The sequence below is a fragment of the Carettochelys insculpta genome, chromosome 19 (assembly GCF_033958435.1).
Source record: "Carettochelys insculpta isolate YL-2023 chromosome 19, ASM3395843v1, whole genome shotgun sequence".
Lineage (NCBI taxonomy): Eukaryota > Metazoa > Chordata > Testudines > Carettochelyidae > Carettochelys > Carettochelys insculpta.
This window is the reverse complement of record NC_134155.1, coordinates 14,722,482-14,741,918: the sequence shown is the minus strand read 5'-3', so window position 1 is coordinate 14,741,918 and position 19,437 is coordinate 14,722,482. Positions and strand designations below refer to the sequence as shown.

The 19,437-nt window shown below is 44.9% G+C and overlaps 1 protein-coding gene across 4 annotated transcripts in view; it reads left to right on the top strand.

The window, feature by feature from the left end:
* COL26A1 (collagen type XXVI alpha 1 chain) overlaps window positions 1-19,437 on the top strand; it is a 225,221-nt gene that overhangs the window by 36,898 nt on the left and 168,886 nt on the right. For all 4 annotated transcript variants that reach the window (XM_075014018.1, XM_075014019.1, XM_075014020.1 and 1 more), the window contains exon 2: window positions 2,829-2,951. In XM_075014018.1, coding sequence (XP_074870119.1) covers window positions 2,829-2,951 — 123 coding nt within the window. The remainder of the gene's footprint in view (window positions 1-2,828; window positions 2,952-19,437) is intronic.

Here is a 19,437-nt window from a genome sequence, read left to right as displayed (position 1 = left end):
TCTCTTCTTCCACTCACGGAAACACTTGGTGCTTTCCTGAACGTGTGATGATAGCAGCAGAACTGGGAGCCTTATTCTGCAGTTTTTAAGCAACTCCTTCTATTGGAGCTGAGATCTGAACGGGAGCTAATCACAGCATAATGGGTGTTTTCTGATCCAGTCTTAAAGCAGCTCCTGTCTTCAGTCTTCTCCTCTCCCCAGCTTTTACATTCTCCCTCTTTCTCCTTAATCCTAACTCATGGAAGCTGTTTAGAGCCCATTAAAGGATCAAACATATTCAGAGGATGCTTTGAGCTTTAATTAATGCTTTTCAGTCTTGCTGCTCAGTTCCCTATTAGGAAACCTTGACTTAAAGCATGATTCAGAGGGTAGCACTGACACTGGGATATTGGAGTCCAGAGCCCAGACATCAGTATTATGTACTTGTATGAAGCAGGCTATCTGTTATCCCCAGATCTTCACTTGGAACATCATCTTTGCAAGCAACATACTATGCATCTTAACCATTACAGCCTGATGTGCTCAATACAGAATTTGCTCCTGTAAGTGAGATACAACATATGAATAAATAACACAGCATTGATCGTCTTGGTTGCTTTATTGCCGTGCAAATCTTCATCTTGTGATATGGGGTTGTACTGCACAGGGCAATGCAAACAAGTGTTATCTCTGCATTTAAATCTTTAACATAGTTTCCTACTTAGCTTCTCCCAATTCCCCTATCCCTTTCCAAGGCGTCCTGGAAAGAATCCCCAAAAGTGACAGCTGGAGCAGTGAAACCGTCTTAGGCCTTTCCCATAGCGGAGTCCTGCAGTGTCAACTGTTCTCCAGTGTCTAGAGAGAGGAGTGGATGGCACGAGGTCATATTAATACCCATCTGAATCAAGCCAGAAAAGTAGGCCTGAAAAATACTGCAGACCGTTCATAAACATCTGGGAGAAATGTCTCTCCAGTTTCCCTGCACCACATACGAGCCTGGGAAATACTTGGGATGTTACTTTACCATGTGGGTTGCCTTGAAGTGCGGGGAGATGGTAACCAGATAGGAAATGTGAAAAACTGGGACGGGGATAAGGAGGAGAGCTAGAGGCCCATATAAGACACAGCCCTGAATATCAGGGCTTTCCCTGTAAATCAGGACATCTGGGCACCCTAGGAGGGGACGGAGGGCCAGTAGTCAATATGAACAACATCGGTAAGAAAAGCGGAGAGAGTTTGGATCGCCACTATTAATGGCCACAGGTGAAGCAATGGCAGCTTTTGAAAGTGCACTCCCTTCTTTCTCTGTTCCTGCAGCAGCTGCCAGCCCTATTTATAACTGTGGGGTCAGTTGACTAAGTCTGTCCTCAAATCCAGCAGCCAGAGGTGCTGCCACAGGCCTGGGGGCAAGATGGGAGGGGGACCTGGCTACTTTTAAATGTGCTACTGAGTGTCCAGGGAGATTGAAGCATTCACCTGCAGGTTTTTGTACGTTACTGTTCCTGATATCTGATTTGTGTCCATTTATTCTTTCACGTAGAGACTGTCTAGTTTGGCCAATGCATATGGCAGAAGGGCAGTGCTGGCACATGAAGGCATATAATACATTAGTAGATGTGCAGGTGAATGAGCCCCTGATGGCGAGGTTGATGTGGTTAGATCCTGTGATGGTGTCGTTGGTGTAGATATGTGAGTGGAGTTGGCAGCGACGTTTGTTGCAGGGATTGGTTCCACTTTTAGAGTTTCTGGGGTGTGGTCTATAGCTGCTGGTGAGAATTTGTTTAAGATTGGCAGGCTGTCTGTAGGCAAGGACTGGCCCACCTCCTAAGGTCTGTGAGAGTGAAGGATCATTGCCCAGGATGGGTCGTAGATCGCTGATGATGCGCTGGACAGGTTTTAGCTGGGGGCTGTATGTGATGGCCAGTGGTGTTCTGTTGTTTTACTTGTGAGGCCTGTCTTGTAGCAGGTGACTTCTGGGTACATGTTTGGGTCTGTCAATCTGTTTCTTCACTTCCTTAGGTGGGTATTGTAGCATTAGGAAAACTTGGTAAAGGTCTTGTAGACGTTTATCTCTGTCTGAGGGATTGGAGCAAATGCGGTTGTACCTCAGTGTGCTTGGCTGTATACAATGGATTGTGTGGTGTGCCCTGGATGGAAGCTGGATGCATGTAGGTAAGCACAGCAGTCCATGTCTGGCATAAGGTGGGGTTTATGTGACCATCAATTATTTGCATAGTAGTGTCCAGGAAGTGGATCTCTAATGTGGACTGGTCCAGGCTGTGGTTGATGGTGAGGTGGAAACTGTTGTAAGGCTGTGGCTACACTATAATTGCTATTTTGGGACACAAATGTATCCTGAAATAGCAACTCTGTAGCCAAACACAGCACTTGAAATAACACCATTATTTCCAGCATGGTATTCTGGTTCTGGTACCTCTTGTTGTATGAGAGGCAGCAGAAAACTTGAAATAGCCACTTACTTCAACTTCAGTACCGTATGGATGGCACCAACTTCAAAATAAGTTAACTTGAAATAAATTATTAAGAAATTATAGATTATTTTGAGTTACTGCTACAGAGTAACCATACCTAAGAGATGAGACTCAGGAGAATGTGTGAAAGGAGGTTGCATAATACCAGGTAGGAAAGTCTGGCCTTTGGGGAACAGACAAAATGCCGTATTAGGTTTCTTCTGTCTCTAACGTCTTTGATTAGGTGAAGCTGACAATCTCCCTGAGGCCACATTTTAGCAATTGCAAATATTTGGATAAACAAAGTTGGCAGCAGATTGGTGTGTGATACTTGGCTCACTGCATTCCAGGGGTTCAAAATGTCCTTTTTCTCCGCAGGCACTGGTGTCACTACACTGTGACAAGGACAGTTTCCTGCCAAGTGCAGAATGGCTCGGAGACGGTGATCCAGAGGGTTTATCAGAGCTGCCGGTGGCCAGGACCTTGTGCCAACTTAGTGAGGTAAAAGCCCTTAACATCTTGTGTTGTGCATTGAGTCTGGAGGGTGTGCCCAGCACTTCTGAGTCAGGTCAATGGGGATTGGGGCTAAGCAATGCATGTAACATTGGGCCCGACGGGGCTGCATTCTGGCCCTACATAACCCAGTGTAACCCACACACCTACTGGGAGTGATTTGCCAACCCATGTAGTGGCATTTAGGCCACTTACAGAGAGCAAGAACGAATCTTTTCTACAGCCTTAGTTGAGCTCCAGCTGGGTTTTAGCTCAAGGGCTAGCAGCTCATGCACTAAGCTCAGGAGGTGCCAGGTTCAGTTCTCCCTGTTGGCCTTTCAAGTGCGCGCTCATCTTGTGTGAACTGCTGGGCGGTCTCAGAAGCTCAGGACATACTTCCTTAGGTGTGGGAAGTATGTAACCCAGAGGCACTGACACCACTGACAAAGCTGAGTGAAGTTTGCTCTATGGCCTTGCTGTAGAAGCCCATGGCTTTAGCCCCTCAGCTTGCAGCTGCAGTCTCTCTTGCCCACAGTGATTGCCCTTGCACTAGTATAAATTTCAAATAACTCATTGGAGTCATAGGAATTACTCCTGATTTACAGTGGTATGACTGAGGTAGGTGTGCTGCCCTACCTGCATTGATAGCTTTGCTCTGTATTCAGTTGAACTCTGCAAGCTTCCTCACACAGTTTCTTGAGGTACCTGGTTTTGCTGCTCTGGCTCTCAGAGAATACCAATTGCGCTGACATGGATGTGGCTTTTTGATGTGCACTGGAGCCAATGAGGGACTAAGGCCACCAAGCTCCCTGTCGCATTTAACCGTTCCAGGTTTAGACTCCAGTAGCTTCCCAGAAATTAAGGGCAAATGCAGGGACAATAACAATGTTTGGGCCTAGATCTCTTAAGGTTCTCAGTGCTCTTAATTCCCATTGACTTCAGAACACCTTACAAATTCAAGATAGTATAAGATACATCCATGGGTTTCAGTGCCTTTACAGAGTCATGGTGTCCATGATCCACAATTCACAGATTGGAAACCTCGGCACAGAGGTCATGACTTACCTAAGGCTTCTTGACTTGCAAGACTTTGTGCTACCCTCTAGACCAGGGGTCAGCAACTTTTCCGATGAGGAGTGCCCAAATGTGACCTTTTGACCTCTACGTATGGTCCAAGTGTCAGTGATACTTTTTAAAGTCACTAATAGTCCTACTTATGACAGCTTCATTAATAAATAAATGAAGATGCAGAGCTCTACTGTTTAGGTGATGGTCTTTTGTTAATCCACAGGTGGCCTGGCTTTGAGCAAGCCCCCACTGGACGGGGGAGGAGGGGTAAACTTGAGCTCCCACCTTGCATGCCCATGAAAATCAGCTTGTGTGCCACACCCGGCAACCGTGCCTAGGGTTGTTGACCCCTGTGCTAGATTATTGTGCTGTCTGGCTGTCCACAGTCTAAAATGAAGCAACAAAGTGAATGGAATTATTTATGGCCACTTTCTGACCAGTAGCTGCAGAGCAGGGTTTAAGATAACTTCATACTGAGTAAGGAAATGTGTTGATGGTAATGTGGGGTAAACATCCATCCACCCTTGTCTAATACTGAGCTTCACCTAATGACAGTATTGATCAGGAATTTTAACAACCACCATGGGCCCCCAGGCAAGGTGTGAGGGGGCCCTGGCTTCATGCCCTGGAAGGGGCAGAGCCAAGGGCTGAAGGGGCAGGGCCTAATGCAGTCAGCCCATAGTGCTGCTCAGACTGTGACACTCTCTTCCCCCCAACCTCCCAGAGCTGAGCAGAGCAGGGCTTCTGTGGCATTTCAAAGGGGTCTGGAGCTCCCAGTGTTGCAGCTGCTGAAGTAGCAATGGCGGTGACCAGAGCTCTCGGCTCCTTTGAAATGGCAGCCCCTGGGCAACTGCCTTCTTCAGCCCTCCCATGCTAGCTGGCCGGCATTCTTGTGACCAAACTTCTGCTGAGGTTTTTTAAATTTCCCAGACCTAACTCTTTCTGGGGGTGATCCATTCCTACTAAGAGTGCGTGTTAACCTTTACAGTTTAAAAGAAAGCTGCCCAATTCTTGCCCATTCTTCTTTTTGGAAATGTGAATGAAGCTCCACTGCTAACAAACAATCAATCAAGTTATTGGATCAACATCCTGTGTACATACTTGTACAGCTATTCATTCAGCAGGCAAATTCACTGGAAAGAAAAATAGTACATAAATTGTTTATCTATGAAAACTGTACCAAATATAAACACAGATTTATTTTAGAATTTTTTGCGTTCAGTTTTGTGGCATTCTAGGTGCTTTTCTGTCTTATTAAATTAAGCAATTTTTCTAATAGCCTGAATACTCTTGGGCTGAATTCTTCTGGCTGCTTGTTTGAGGATAGTGCAGAATAGCTTTGAAATGACTGGCAAGAGAGAAGCTTAAATTAAAATGCATACATTTGAAAATGAGAGAAGATGGGTGAAGTAATATCTTTTGTTGGACGAAGTGCTGCTTGGTGAGAGAGACAAGCTTTTGAGCTTACACAGAGCTTTTCTTTGGGTCTCCAGTCTTTAGCGATCCAGAGAGAAGCTCTGGGTAAGCTCAAAAACTTCTCTCTCTCACCAACAGAATTTGTACTCATAAAGATATTACCTCACCCACCTTGTGTTTTTAATATCCTGGAACCAACAACACCACAACACATAAAAATGCCAAAAGTTTTGGCACTGAAATAGTTTGACATTACTGACAGTAAAATCTCAGTTGGGAGCTGCCTCTCTGGGAAGTAATTGCCCAACGGCTATTTTGTACACTCAAGAAATGGACTAGAACCCAAGAACACTTTGTCTAGATTGGCTTTAAACTATGCGGCTAGTTTTTATTTTTGGTTTTTGTTTTGACTGAGGCAATTTCATGAAATTGTTACAGGGTGGAAATTTCTCAAGGTAGAAGCAGACCGGAAGAAATATTCTGACATTAATACTGATATGCTACCTCTCCCACCATTTTGAGAGAATGTTGGATTCCAAACAGAGTTGCTGGCTTGTTTCCTAGGTTACTGCAGTACCCTCAGCACAAGCTCACACATCATAACCCCCCAGTTTCAGTCATAGAGGAGGCACTAAAGTCACCTAAATGAAACTGAGGATGTCCCCGGCTAGCCGTTTCTTGAGGACCTCTAGAAAGGGCCTGACAGTCACCCAGTGATTGACAATGGAAAAACAGAGCTAGCACACATCTGTTCCAGGTGTCCCATTGTATCAGCCACTGAGGAGGTCACTGAGGAGAAGGAATGGTGGTGAGAACAAGTGCCATGTTGTCAAAGTTGCTGAGATTCAGAGATGGTAGCTAATTCAGAGATGGTGATTATCTCCATCCCAGAAGTCTCTATTTTCTAACTGGTTGTACTGGTTGTACTGATTTTTATCTCTTATTTCCACTTGGATTTTTCACAAGGACGTAAAAGTAGCCATTGGAACGCAGGGTTACATACCATTGCCTTATGAGAGGAGCGCAACCTTCTGGAAATGGGGTTCAAGAAATGAAGATCAGCTTCTTATAGCCCTCAAGTGTCCCTTTTATTATGCTGGCTATCCCTTCAGTTGAGTAGAAGTCGTGAGATCTATGATAGTACCATCCTGTCACTCCCAAAAACATTACAAGCATCACTCAGGTGTTCATTTCTAAGGGTATGTCTACACTACTGGGAACATCGACCTGGTCAGGGTCAATCTTCTGAAGTTCAATTTCATGCATTGATCTCGGGTTGGTGGTCCACCCCGTATTCCTTGATACCATGAGGAGTAAGGAAGGTCAATGAGAGAAAGTCTCCTGTTGACCTCCCTTTGTGTGGATGGCCAGATAAGTTGATTGCAGATACACAATTCTAGCTACAGAAATTGCATAGCTAGAATCGAGGTATCTGTAATCAACTTAAGTCTCTAGTGTAGATCAAGCCTAAAGCAGTGCTTAACAAAAAGCAGTCAAGTAGCACTTTAAAGACTAGCAAAATAATTTATTAGGTGAGCTTTCATGGGACAGACCCACTTCTTCAGACCATAGCCAGACCAGAACAGTTTTCTGTTCTGGTCTGGCTATGGTCTGAAGAAGTGGGTCTGTCCCATGAAAGCTCACCTAATAAATTATTTTGCTAGTCTTTAAAGTGCTACTTGACTGCTTTTTGTTTAGGTAGAATATAGACTAGCACGGCTCCCTCTCTGTTACTAAAGCAGTTCTTAGTGCATCTCTAAAGTGCTGGCTGAATTTGTGACTTTTTACTGGTACGGCCCCAAACAGACTGATCTTTGTGCCAATCTTTCAGATTGGGAGTGCTTGAGTCACAGAACTGGCACATCTGTCTCTGGCTCTCTGGTACTCAAAGATTTCCTCTTGAACCAGGGTCTGGTAAACTTCTGTGCTTCAATGTTAAGGCTATGCAGCTGGAGGCCATTTCCTGGTAGCTCTTCTATTGTGGAACACTGTTTAGCATGGGGAGGCCAGACTGCTACACATTCAAGCTGCCCCCAAACCCTTTCCTGGTGGTTTGACAACTTCTGATTTCACAGAGGCACATCTGAATCCCAGAAAGAGCCGCCATGAAGAGCTGCATGTTTGAGTTTGTGTGTGGCTTGATGCAAAAGTATCCAGACATCCATGGGGACTAAAGTGCAGGCCAGTAGTTTCTAGTTGTTTTTGCTGAGATCCTGTTTGTCTTAGCTGGTGGTCTGCCTAGAAGTGCAGTCTCTCTTAAAGTTGCTCTCTCTCCATAAAATATGTGAAATAGTTTGATGCCCAAGAACTTAATCAGTAATGCTGGCCTTCACCTCACTGCAGGTTTAACTGGTACAGCAGCTGTTTTGTGAATAGCCTGTGTTGAGTTCCTTATGCTTGTTTGCTTCCTGTTGTTCCTAACTCTCTGCTGCATTGAGTCTCTTTCTTTCTTTCTTTCTTTGTTTCTTTCTTTCTGTCTACTAATCTGCAGGGTATATTCATCACCCTTCATGATGCTCCTACTGGAGCAGCACTCATCTGCATTCATGGCTAATGCATGGGGCTGACCACACTCTGCAGACTAGCTATGTGGAATCACAAGCAACTAGACTAACCACAGTGGCAGAGGTGGAAAAAGTATCCAGAAAGTTACTTGAGTAAAAGTACAGCTGCTTTGTGGAGAATAGTTGCTTAAGTACAAGTCACCAGTGTCCCTCTGAAAGACTATTTGAGTAAAAGCATACATGTGCATGTTCTTATACATGCCACACCTGGACTGTACTCAAGTACTCAGAAGTGAAAGCAGCTGCACTTTTACTCAAGTAATTTTTTGGGTACTTTTGTCCACAATGTGGAAGAACTGTGTTGTAGGAAGTATCATTCTTTCAGGTGAGACATCAAAGATCTTTTCTGCTGTGTCTGGCAGGTGTCCAGGTGGAAGTGGTCTTCTGATTTACCACTGTTGTAGAGCTAAGAAAATACCAACATTCATGGTATTTATTGTGTGAGGGTTCCCTGTTTGTCACAGCAGCTCAGTTTGGTTTCATGCTCAGTGTGTTTCCCACAGAGTGCTTGGAAAGCCCTTTTCCATGAAAGAACTTTTATAAATGAATTCATGAAGAAGTAAAGTAGGGGGATGTAATCAACAAATCAACAGGGATTCATGAAAAATAGATCCTGTTAAATTAACTTGATTTTTTCCCTGAGATTACAAGTTTGGCTGATAAAGGTAATGGTATTGACGTAAATATGGCTTACTAAGGCCTCTGACTGGGTGACATGTGACATTTTAATTAAAAAAAACCAGAGAACCATATAAAATTAACATGGTGAGCATTAAATGGATTAAAAACCAGCTAACTGCTAGATCTCCAAATGTAACTGCAAAACAAGGAATCACCCCTTGAACAGGTCACTTGCTATCTAACATTTTTATTAAATATCTGGAAAAAAAACATAAAATCATCATTGATAAAGTTTGCACATGGCATGCAAATTGGGGGAGTGGTAAATAATGGAGAAGACAGGCCACTGATTCAGAGCAATCTGGGGTGTTGATAAACTGGGTGCAAGCTAACAATTCATGCATTAATATGTGTTATTATGACTAAATGTGATTGGTGGCAGGCCACAGAGTGCATATGGCAACAGCCTGATGGAGGGAAAAAATTTTGGGTGCTGGGTATGTGCCTTTTTGTTCCTATCCTAGGCTCTCAGAGGATGCAGCCCCCTCACTCCAGCACTTCTGAAAACAATCAGCTGGTACAAAAGCAGCTACTTGTCCTTTAGCCTTTCATTTCCCAGAGGACTGCTCTGCAGGAAACACGTACCACTGTACTGCCACTGCTAAAGCCAAGGGCTTGCAAGGCGGTGAGCAACACAGAGCAAAGCAAATGACATGGGAGACTGAGTGAACCCTTGTGAGGCTGGCTTTTGCTATTGCTCTTTCAACCAGGGCTACCCGGGACATTCTAGCTCTTGACTAGTACACTGTATCATTGTCATGTGTGCAGCAGATACTGGGAGCATAAAGAACAAGGAGTCCTAAGACAAACACATTTACTTGGACAGAAGCTTTCATGGACTGGAGCCCACTTCATCAGATGCATGAAGCAGAAACTTCACATTAGCAGGGTGCAAAGCTGGGAAGTGTTATATTACTATGCAGAGGACCAGTGCTAATGAGGCCAATTAAATGAGCATGGATGTTACCCACTCCCAGCAATTGATAAGGTGAGAATACTCAGATGGGGAACACGCCTTTTGTAGTGAGCTAGTCACTCTGGTCTTTATTCAGAACCAGGTGGATAGTGTCAAGTTAGCATAGGAGTTCCAGCTCTGCAGTTTCATGCTGCAGTCTGTTCTTGAAGGTTTTTTGCTCAAGTATGGCAGATTTCAAGTTGGTTACTGTGTGTCCAGGGAGGTTGATGTGCCCACACTGGTTTTTGAATGCTACTGTTTTTGATGTTTGGTTTGTGTCCATTTTTTTTTTTTTTGCATCGTGACAGTCCAGTTTGGCCAATATACCTGGCAAAGGGGCATTGTTGACACATGAAGGCATGGATTGCACCAGGTGACCAAGCCCTTGTTGGTAGGGCTGATGGACCTAACTGCACTGATAAGGCCTCCTCTGGAGTATTGTGTCCAGTTCTGGGTGCTACACTTTCAGCAAAATGGGGAGACACTGGGAAAAATCCAGAGGAGAGTGAAGATCCAGAAAACACCATAATAAATGAAGACTGAAAAAAACTGAGTTTGCTTAATCTGGAGAAGAGACAATGGAGCAGGGACTGAAGACATTCCAATTATGTACAATGCTGTTACAAAGAGAAGGGCGATAAATTTCTCCTTAATCACTGTGCACAGAACTAGAAGTAATAGGCTGAAATAGCAGCTAGGGAGATAGAGGTTAGATGTTACGGAAGCTTCCAAGCTGTCAAGACAGTTAAGCACTGGAACAATTTGTCTAGGGAGGTTGGGGAATTTCAGTTGTTGGAAGTTTTTATTAAGATCCAGTTAGATGAACACTTGTCTGGGTGGGTGTAGGTGATACTTTGTCCTGCCTCAGTGCAGGGGACTGGATGACCTACTGAGGTTCTTCCCAGTCCTATGATTCCATAATTCTGTGTCCCCCATGATAAAAGCCTAGATAACTTCAAAAGCACCTTCCAGAGCTTACTTATCAATGCAGATCCCCTTGCTGTTTGGTATTCCTGAACATATACATTTTTTAAACAAAGCAACCCTCCCTTCTGCAGTGGGTCGCACTATCTTGGAGAGTAACCAGACTATTCGAGATATATAAGTGGGGGTATTGTGTGCCTTAGTTTCCCCTCAAAAATGGAAATAATGACACTGATTTCCCTTTTGGACATGCTTTCAGCTCTCTCAATGAAGAGCTATATAATGTCAATGTATTTATCATTATTTTCTATGTCAAAAATCTGTTGCGATATAACCCCTAGAATTTTGCATGGTATACATCACCAAGGAGTTTGGTTAATACCAAAATGGTATAAAACCAAGAAACATCTTGACTTCTGTGCTTATTTTCAGTCAAAAATTTTTCCCCCGTTGGCATTGCCTCTTCCAAAACTGGGAACTGCTCTATCTCCTTTCTTTGCTCATTGAACTGAATAACTCCTAAGGGCTGAGTCAGTGCTTAGAATTGCTATTTGAAGTCCTTCAGACAGGAAACAATGATTATGTGTTAGTTCTATGAAGTCTCTGGAGGCTGCTAGGTCACATACTTTGAAATAGACTCCCTCCCTTCCTCCCCTTACATGTTACAGCAGGACAGGCATTCCCCCAGAGAACACAATCAAGGCTTTGAGAGTCCAGGACTGTGTGTACACTACGAGATGAATTCAAATTTGTGTCCACAAACCATCTTGAAATTCTACCCACCATTTCTCCGTGTCAATTTTCCACATCCCCATTGCCCTATGCAAGTTCAACTGCCTGAGCAGTGTGCATTGTGGGTGCCTATCCCACAGTGCCTTAGCTCTATTTGCTTGTGAGCGTTTCATGTTAGAATCCCAGAATGCAAAGAACTCTCCTAGAATTCGGAGCATCCAGTAACCGCACAAAAAAGAACTGGAGATCACACCATTTCCTGCGGCATTTTCTCCATCAGCGCAAGTATGGATCCATAAATACTTTAAGTCATAGCACACGTCGTTTCGTCAACCACACTGGCCGTTGTGCAATTTTACTTTCAATTACAAAGCTCAGTGAATTCAAATTCTAATTCTAATTCAATCAAAAATTCATGGGCTTCCTGTGTCCTTTTTCCTGCGCACCTAGATGGAGAGCAGCAGAGAAGGAAGTGACCATACGTGGAGGGTCACCGCATAGCTTTGTGGCATACATATGGGACACTTCTGGAGGCCAATAAATTTGAATTAAAGACCTGGCGCTTCCACACTAGCCTTTATTCAAAATTTTAACTTCAAAATTGACGCTATACCCATCCAGTAATATTGACATTTTGTTATTGGTATTAGGGTTCACTAAATCGAACTAATGGTATTTACAACGAAGGCAGTGATGTTTTAATATCGAGCTATCTCCTTTAAATCCAATTTTATCTCTTAGTGTAGATGCAGCCTAGGTGATTAGAGCCTGGATGGGAAGGCCTATCCCTGCATCTGTGAACAGGGCAGGCCATCGTGTGTTTGGAGGAGAATAGGTATGTATTAGCACATGCTGTACTGGCCAGATGTTTTCAGAGTGAAAGGGCAGAGGCTGATGGCTAGCTGTTACACCTGTACAAAGCACATAACGATCTGGACTAGTAATTGAGTTAATTGTGTTGGTGTTGGCAGGCTGCCTGGGCTGTGGAGTCTGACAATGCTAGTCCTTTTGGCTAGCAGCATCGGGGACAGACAAAGCTGATCTACTGTTGTCCCTGGTTTAACTCTGGTCTGAATCTTGCTACAGAGCAGAGAGGAACAGTAGGAAAGAACAGATTCTGGGATCTGGCCGAGTGCTCTCTGGGTCTCAGATGCATGGGTCCTCTCTTCCTTAGGCAAATAGACATTAAAACACTCCGGACAGGTGCCCTGCCGAGCCTCGGTAAGGCAGAAATACCCACTCCTTGGTCTCAGGCCTTTGCTTTATGGTGAAAGCCAGGAAAGCCCAGCAGTTAAAATCCAGCTTTTGCTAGAGGTTCTTGGGTCAGGCAGAGCCTGTGCTCATCATTCAGGAGATCTTCTCGATGCTCCAGCTTTGTTATGTCCAGTGCCCAAAGGAGCAGACAAAGTTTCTTGCATGAATTTTGACAACCAAGAATTGTTAGGCTTTTGTGCCTGGTCATTTGAAGTAACCAGGGGGATAGTAAAAACAATGATAAGTCTTGTGGCACCTTATAGACTAACAGATATTTTGGAGCATCAGCTGCCATGGGCAAAGACCTGCTTCATCAGATGCATCTGATAAAGTGATTTTTTGCCTGTGAAAACTTATGCTGCAAAAAATCTGTTAGTCTACAAGGTACCACAGAACTTCTTTTGGTTTTTGCAGACACAGTCTATCACGGCTACCCCTCTGATATTTGAAAGGAGGGTAGTCCAGCTTGAACACTATGGAGCAGTGGTTTACTTTATAGACAGAACGGATGATGAAAACAGAAATGTCTGGCTAGCCCCTGACACGTTCATCATGCTAGATGCTCCTGGTTCAGTGTCTACAATGTAACACTGGGGAGGGGCCAGCTTGTTCATAATCCTTCAGACATCCGTCATATGTGGTGAGCTGCCAGGTGGCAATCCTGGCTGCCTGGGTGGGAGTGGGAGGTTTAAACACATGCTTGGTAGCTGCTGTGGGAAGGGAGAGCCATCATCCCAAGTAAGATCTTCCAATATCACAATTGTCTCTTCCATTTCCTCTCCCTATCCCGCCCATCACCACACTAACCCAGCTCTAGAGGCTGTTTTCGGGGGCCCCAAGATTAGGGGACGTATCTGAAAATTTAGTCCCGCTTTTTCTTTTCCTCTAATACTTAGCTAAATGTCAGTTAAAAGACAGTAGTCTCTTAAGACTATCTGATACAAGAAAATGAGAGGGCCCAACTGTATCTCAGAAAGAGGAGTGAATAGCAGTTGTCTGATCTGAATATTTGATTGTCTCCTGCTGGAAAAATAAACAAAAAGCTACAAGGAAGAGCCAAATCTATATAAATGGAGAAAGATCAAATGGGATTATAGTCAAATGCAGCAAAGTAGCACTAAAGCCAGCCAATCAAAGGAATGGGTACAGTAAACCCTCGATTTAGCAGACCAATGTAGGGGGAGGGTTGTCCACTGTTCCCAAAGGTCTGTTATATGCGAGGGTTTACTACCCCTGCCCTGCTCTTCCATCTCCATTCCCCTCCCTCTGCCAAAAAACCAGAAACCATTGACTTACCAGAGCTGCTGCTGCACCCTGGCACCCTGGCTGGCACCCTGCTGTACAGGCAGCTTGAGGCACCCTGCCGCATGGGGTTTGAGGCACCCTGCAGGTGTGGCTGGAGCTGCCCTTCCTCATGTGGCTAGAGCTGCTTTGCAGCTCGTGGCTGGAGGAGCCACCACTGGGCTGGAGTGGCCACCAGGCTGTGTTAAGTCCCTTAGCTTTTTGTGGGGGAGAGAGGTGTCAGGAATTTACAGCCCCCAGCAGACTTTGGGAAAAATGGGGTTGTCCATTGTTCCCTCAGTCCACTAAATCGGGGTCTGTAAAATTGAGGGTTCACTGTATAGCCATAAGGAGAAATAATAATATGCAGATACACATCTCATAGAGCTGGAAGGGACCTCAAGAGGTCATTTGGTCCAGTCCCCTGCCCTCTTGGCAGTACCAAGCACTATCCCTGACAGATTTTTTTGTTAATCTGTTTTCCCCAGACCCCTAAATGACCTCTTTGAGGACTGAGCTCACTACCCTGGGTTTAGCAGGCCAATGCTTGAACTACTGAGCTAACCCTCACTAAGGGAGCAAAATAGAAGGAACCAAAACCTAAACATCAGAAGGTGCAACTGTGATCCAGTAGATCAGCTGAGTGTTCTAGTAACCAGGTATAGGACTCGATTCTCCCTGATACTGCATGTCCAAAACTCCCGAAGACAACAGTTGATGGGACGCCTCTTGAGGCAGGGTCACTGTTGGTCCTTCTCTCTTGGCTCTTCCTTCTAGCTTTTGCCATAAGTTTTCAAAAATGACTAGTGAACTTTGATTTTGCTGAATGTATTGAGCACTCTCTCTAAAAATCCACCCCCTTCTATCACTCATCTCTCCTGAAAATGTAGCCCTGTGCTCGAAAACCACACCAACAAGCAGCCTGCTGGAAGGGTTTGTTGAAATCGGGGAAGAGTTTCCACCTAGCGATTTTCAGGGTAACCAGGGGAGAACAGGCAATTACCAGGTTGCCACTGACTGGTGTGCATGCGTGCCCATGTATCCAAGAAGGTTGATAGCATATAGAGGTGCAATAGTAGCAGCATTGCTAGCAGATCTAGAGAAGTGATTATTCCCCTTTACTTGGCACTGGTGAGGCTGCATCTGGAGTACTGCATCCAGTTCTGGGCCCCCCATTAAAAATGGATGTGAACACATGAGAGAGACTCCAGCAGAAGGCAACAAAATGATTAGGGGGTGGGAGCACATGACCCATGAGGAGAGGCGGAGGGATCTGGATTTATTTAGTTTACAAAAGAGAAGAGTGAGGGGTGATTTGACAGCAGCCTTCAACTTCCTGACCGGAGGTTCTAAAGGGGATGCAGAGAGGCTGTGTTCTATGGTGACAGATGGCAGATGACGGAGCAATGGTTCCAAGTTGCGGTGGGAAAGGTCAAGGTTGGATATTAGAAGAAGCTGTTTCACTAGGAGGGTGGTGAAGCTCTATAATGCATTACCTAGAGAGGTGGTGGAATCTCCATCCCTAGAGGTCCAGGCTTGATAAATTCCTGGCTGGGATGACTTAGTTGGGGTTGGTCTTGATGACCTCCTGAAGTCTCTTCCAACCTTATGAGCCTATATGCGAGCTAAGAGCATGTGCTACTCTGGGCTGTCCCAGTGTGTAGTCCCCTGAACAGTCCTTTCCTCCCAAACCTCTGTGCAATCCTGCCTGGGTTCCTAGGAGCCCAGAACATAGCAGTAACCCCCTGATTATAATGGTCTTTTCCTGCTAATGGACTGACTTTTTCCTGCCCCTGATCATCCCGTTAGAGGCAAAGACCGAATTTTGCTGTGCTGTGCCCCATGTGTTACAATGCTACATGGATCTAATTTACTTTCTAACAGTTGCATATGACAACTCCTATAGAATAATGCCAGGCAGATCCCTGCTTCATCTCCCAGCACTTGTTGTGCTAGAGTTTGGCTCATCTCTCGCGTATGCAATATCTCGTATGCCGTCAGAAGGCAGGCAGTCTGGGAAATGTCAGTGTTGAAAGGGTTATGGTTGCCTGAGGCTGGCTCTCTCTTTCTAAAACCATCCCCAGTGGCCTACTCCATCATAACTGTCTTGACATCTCAGTCCCATCTGTCAATTGCTTTGCCAGCATTAAAGTTGTCAGCTTCACATGCTTCCCGCTTCTTCACAGTTCTTGCTTGCAGTTCTGTTGTTGGCCAGCTTCAGACCTCGGTTAAACAGGTCTGAAACTGAGAAACAACTTCACTGATGAAAATCCAGAGAGAAACTTCAGTGTGACTAAGTGGTTAGGGGCCATCAATGACCAGGCACCTAGACAGGACTTTATTGCACTTTAAATGTAATGCTGAAGCGAACAGTCATGTAGATTTTTTTGGTGGGGTGAGGTTAGTTTGAGAAGCTAAGTTTCACACTACTTTGAATCTGTTCAGTAAGTCACATTGGTCCTTTTAGTTTGGGACTTGAAAATGAATGAATTGAAGTCCTTTAAGGATGTCTGAGCTCTCCTTTGGCATAAATCAGGACAGCTGAGTGTAATGTTAACAAGGGCTGCTTATCTTGCAGCATGGAAGCAAGTTTGACCCTTTCCCCCTTAGGCCAGTTACATACAAACAGCTTTGTTTATAAGTGTAAAAAACAAACAATCCAAACAAACAGGAGAGGAATTTCCTGTGTAGGAAAGGCTGTTCTGTTTAGGCCACTGCAGAGACAGTCGCTGTTCTTTGACCGGATGGCTGAGGATCAGATTCAAGCAAGTTACGCTCTCGTGACTGGCTGCTGTATTCAGCAACACCTTTTTATGAGCAAGAGGAATGTGCATGTACCGGGAGATAAGAACTGTTGAGTGATACACCATTAGTATCTTCTTAACAGCTTAATCCTTCAGTAAAAGGACCGGGTCTACACAGTCTGAAAAAATAGGCCAATTTAAGACACGCCATTCCAGCTACAACAATTGCATATCTCGCCATATCGTAAGATCTTTTTTTTTTTTGCTATCCCCACAGCAGGAGGTCGATGGGAGAAAGTCTCCCATTGACTTCTTTTACTCCTTGCAAGAATGAGGTGTATCAGGGGCTATAACAGAGCCCCGATGTTCGGTTTAGCATGTCCCCACTAGGTACACTAAATCAAACCCCAAAAGATTGAGCCTGAAAGAGTCGATCTTCCGGTAAGTGTAGACATACCCTAGGAGCCTGGCTGCCCAGGACCAACTGACTACTCAGCCTCCCTGTGTCACCAGTCACTTTTTGTACAGTCTCTTCAGATTCTCTCACTCATGCAGGGCTGGCAACAGACTTTGTCAGGCCCAGGGCAATGTAAGGAGGGGCTTGGATCTGGGCCCACCACAAGGGGCAGGGCGTTGAGTGGAAGGGGTGGGGCTAGGGATTGCCAGCCCTCAGTGTTGCCCGGAGCGTGCCACACAGGACCCTGGGGATGATTCAAGAGCCTGGGGCTCTGGCCACCGTGGCTGCTGTGGTGTGGTGGTAACAGACCCAGTGCCCTAGGCCCTTTGAAATTGCCGGGCCCTGAGGCAACTTCCCTTTTGCATCCCTTGTCAGTGGCCCTGCATTCATTTATTCATATCCACTGGTTTCCAAATCATAATCACACACTGGGCTGTACTACTGGGGTCTAGTAGCTAGAGGTGGATGCTGGTGATTTGTGGAGACAGAACAGTGAGCTAGATAGACCATGGGTTAGCTCTAGCATGGCAAGTGGTAGGATTATTAGTCAAGACCTTTTGGGCTGTCTTCCAAATATTGCCACTCATTTGTGGTGTTATGGACAAGTTGCTCACCTTTGTCTCATTTACCCTTTTATAAATTACTTGCATCTGTTGCAGCTGAGTTGTGAAACTTGGCAACTGAGTGTCTGTAAAGTGCTTTGAGATCCTTCACTTAAAGGAGCCATGCAAGCGCTCATGGCTCCATCTGCTTTCCTGCTAGCGCGCCTTGGCCAGATGACAGACCTCAGTTCAGTGTGACATCCCAGCCTTACCCTTAGGACATTTGTTTGCATCGTCTGTGCCAGTGAACGCTGATGGTGACCAATGCATTTTTGACACAAAGACAAAGCTTTTACTGAGCTTTTCTTGTAGCATCTGGGAGAAGTGAGGCTGGACTGATGTGGGGAAAGCCACTTTAAATACTGCAGCATGGTCTAAGGAACCATACATTGGACTGAGATGTGGGTTCCAGTCCACTCTACCGCTCACCCTCTGTGTGACCTTGGGCAAGTTCCCCTTCTGGGCCTCCCATTCTTTGCGCTGTATATTTAAATTACAGGCTCTTCAAGTTTATGGCAGTTTCTTGCAATGGATACACAGATATATTTCTTAGTAAGTTGAGGTTTTGGCCGTGATTGGTTACCTCTAGACACCTCTAGTAATACAAATAACTAATGCTTATCCTGGGCCAGGTCCTGCCTTGCATATTGTGGCAAGGCCGGATTTAACCCAGATTATTATGCTCTAAATTTAGCACTGCTTTATTTTGAGATTCATCAATGTGAAGCACCCAGGACTTGAGCTGCTATCAAACCAGTGAGCTAGAGAGGGACAGTCACTTGAGCCATCCATTGTACGTTTTCCCTCTATTCTAGGGCTGCCCTTTACTCCTATCTCTCCAGCTGGTATTTCTCTCCTTTTTTTTTCCTCCTCCTTAAACTGATAAGCAGATTTCAAGAGGGAATACAACTTTCTTGTGGCAGCTGGCTAGTGAGTGGTTATAAAATACTCTGCCAATGGATCTACAAACCTCTGGTTCCACTACTGTAGCCACTACTCTAGTCTGATGTACTGATGTAGCGTTGTGTGGGACATAAGGCTCTGATGCTGCATCATACGCCCAGAGTTGACACATTGTCCTGTGACATTGTGCAATCTCAGTCTGAACCAAGGTCTGCAATCCATCCAAGGCTTGCTAGATGGAGCCATGAACATCAGATTCCTTCTGGGAAATGCAGGTTGTGTGGTAACACTAGCTGAGATCCACATCTGTACCATCCCAAGCAGTGTCCGATTCCACTTGGTTTGAGGAATAAATCTATGGCCAATGCCTGTGAAGGTTGCCAAGATTCCAACATGACTCAAGCCACTCTCTCAAACTTCATTATGAAGTGCGGAGAGTTTTAACATCTTGGTGTTGACAAGAACTATGATTTGAAATCAGTGTGTACTTGGAAATGAGCGGGCTCTGGACACTAGTAATGGGATACAGGCTTTCATCTCTAGGTCAAATACAGCTGAGTTGTTAGTGACAAAGTTGTGATCTTATTACTGCTGGCTCAGGGCTTATTAGCAAGATAAATATTGAGCTGACAGTGCAGGACTGACTCAGGAGACTTCAGTTCTGTTCCTGACTCTGCAAAAGATGTGCCAGGAGATACTCAGTAAACAGCAGCCTTATTTTGAAAGAACTAATCTTAGAATAGCTCATTTTGAAATAATGCTGCTACACACAAAAATGCATTTTGAAGTAGCACTTAGGTGTTTCAAAATACAGCATCTATGCACATAGAACCTATTTTGATTAGTGCATCCAATGGCTTTCTGGCTTATTATGAAATAAGCTCTATTCCTATTTTGAAATAGGTGCTACTCCT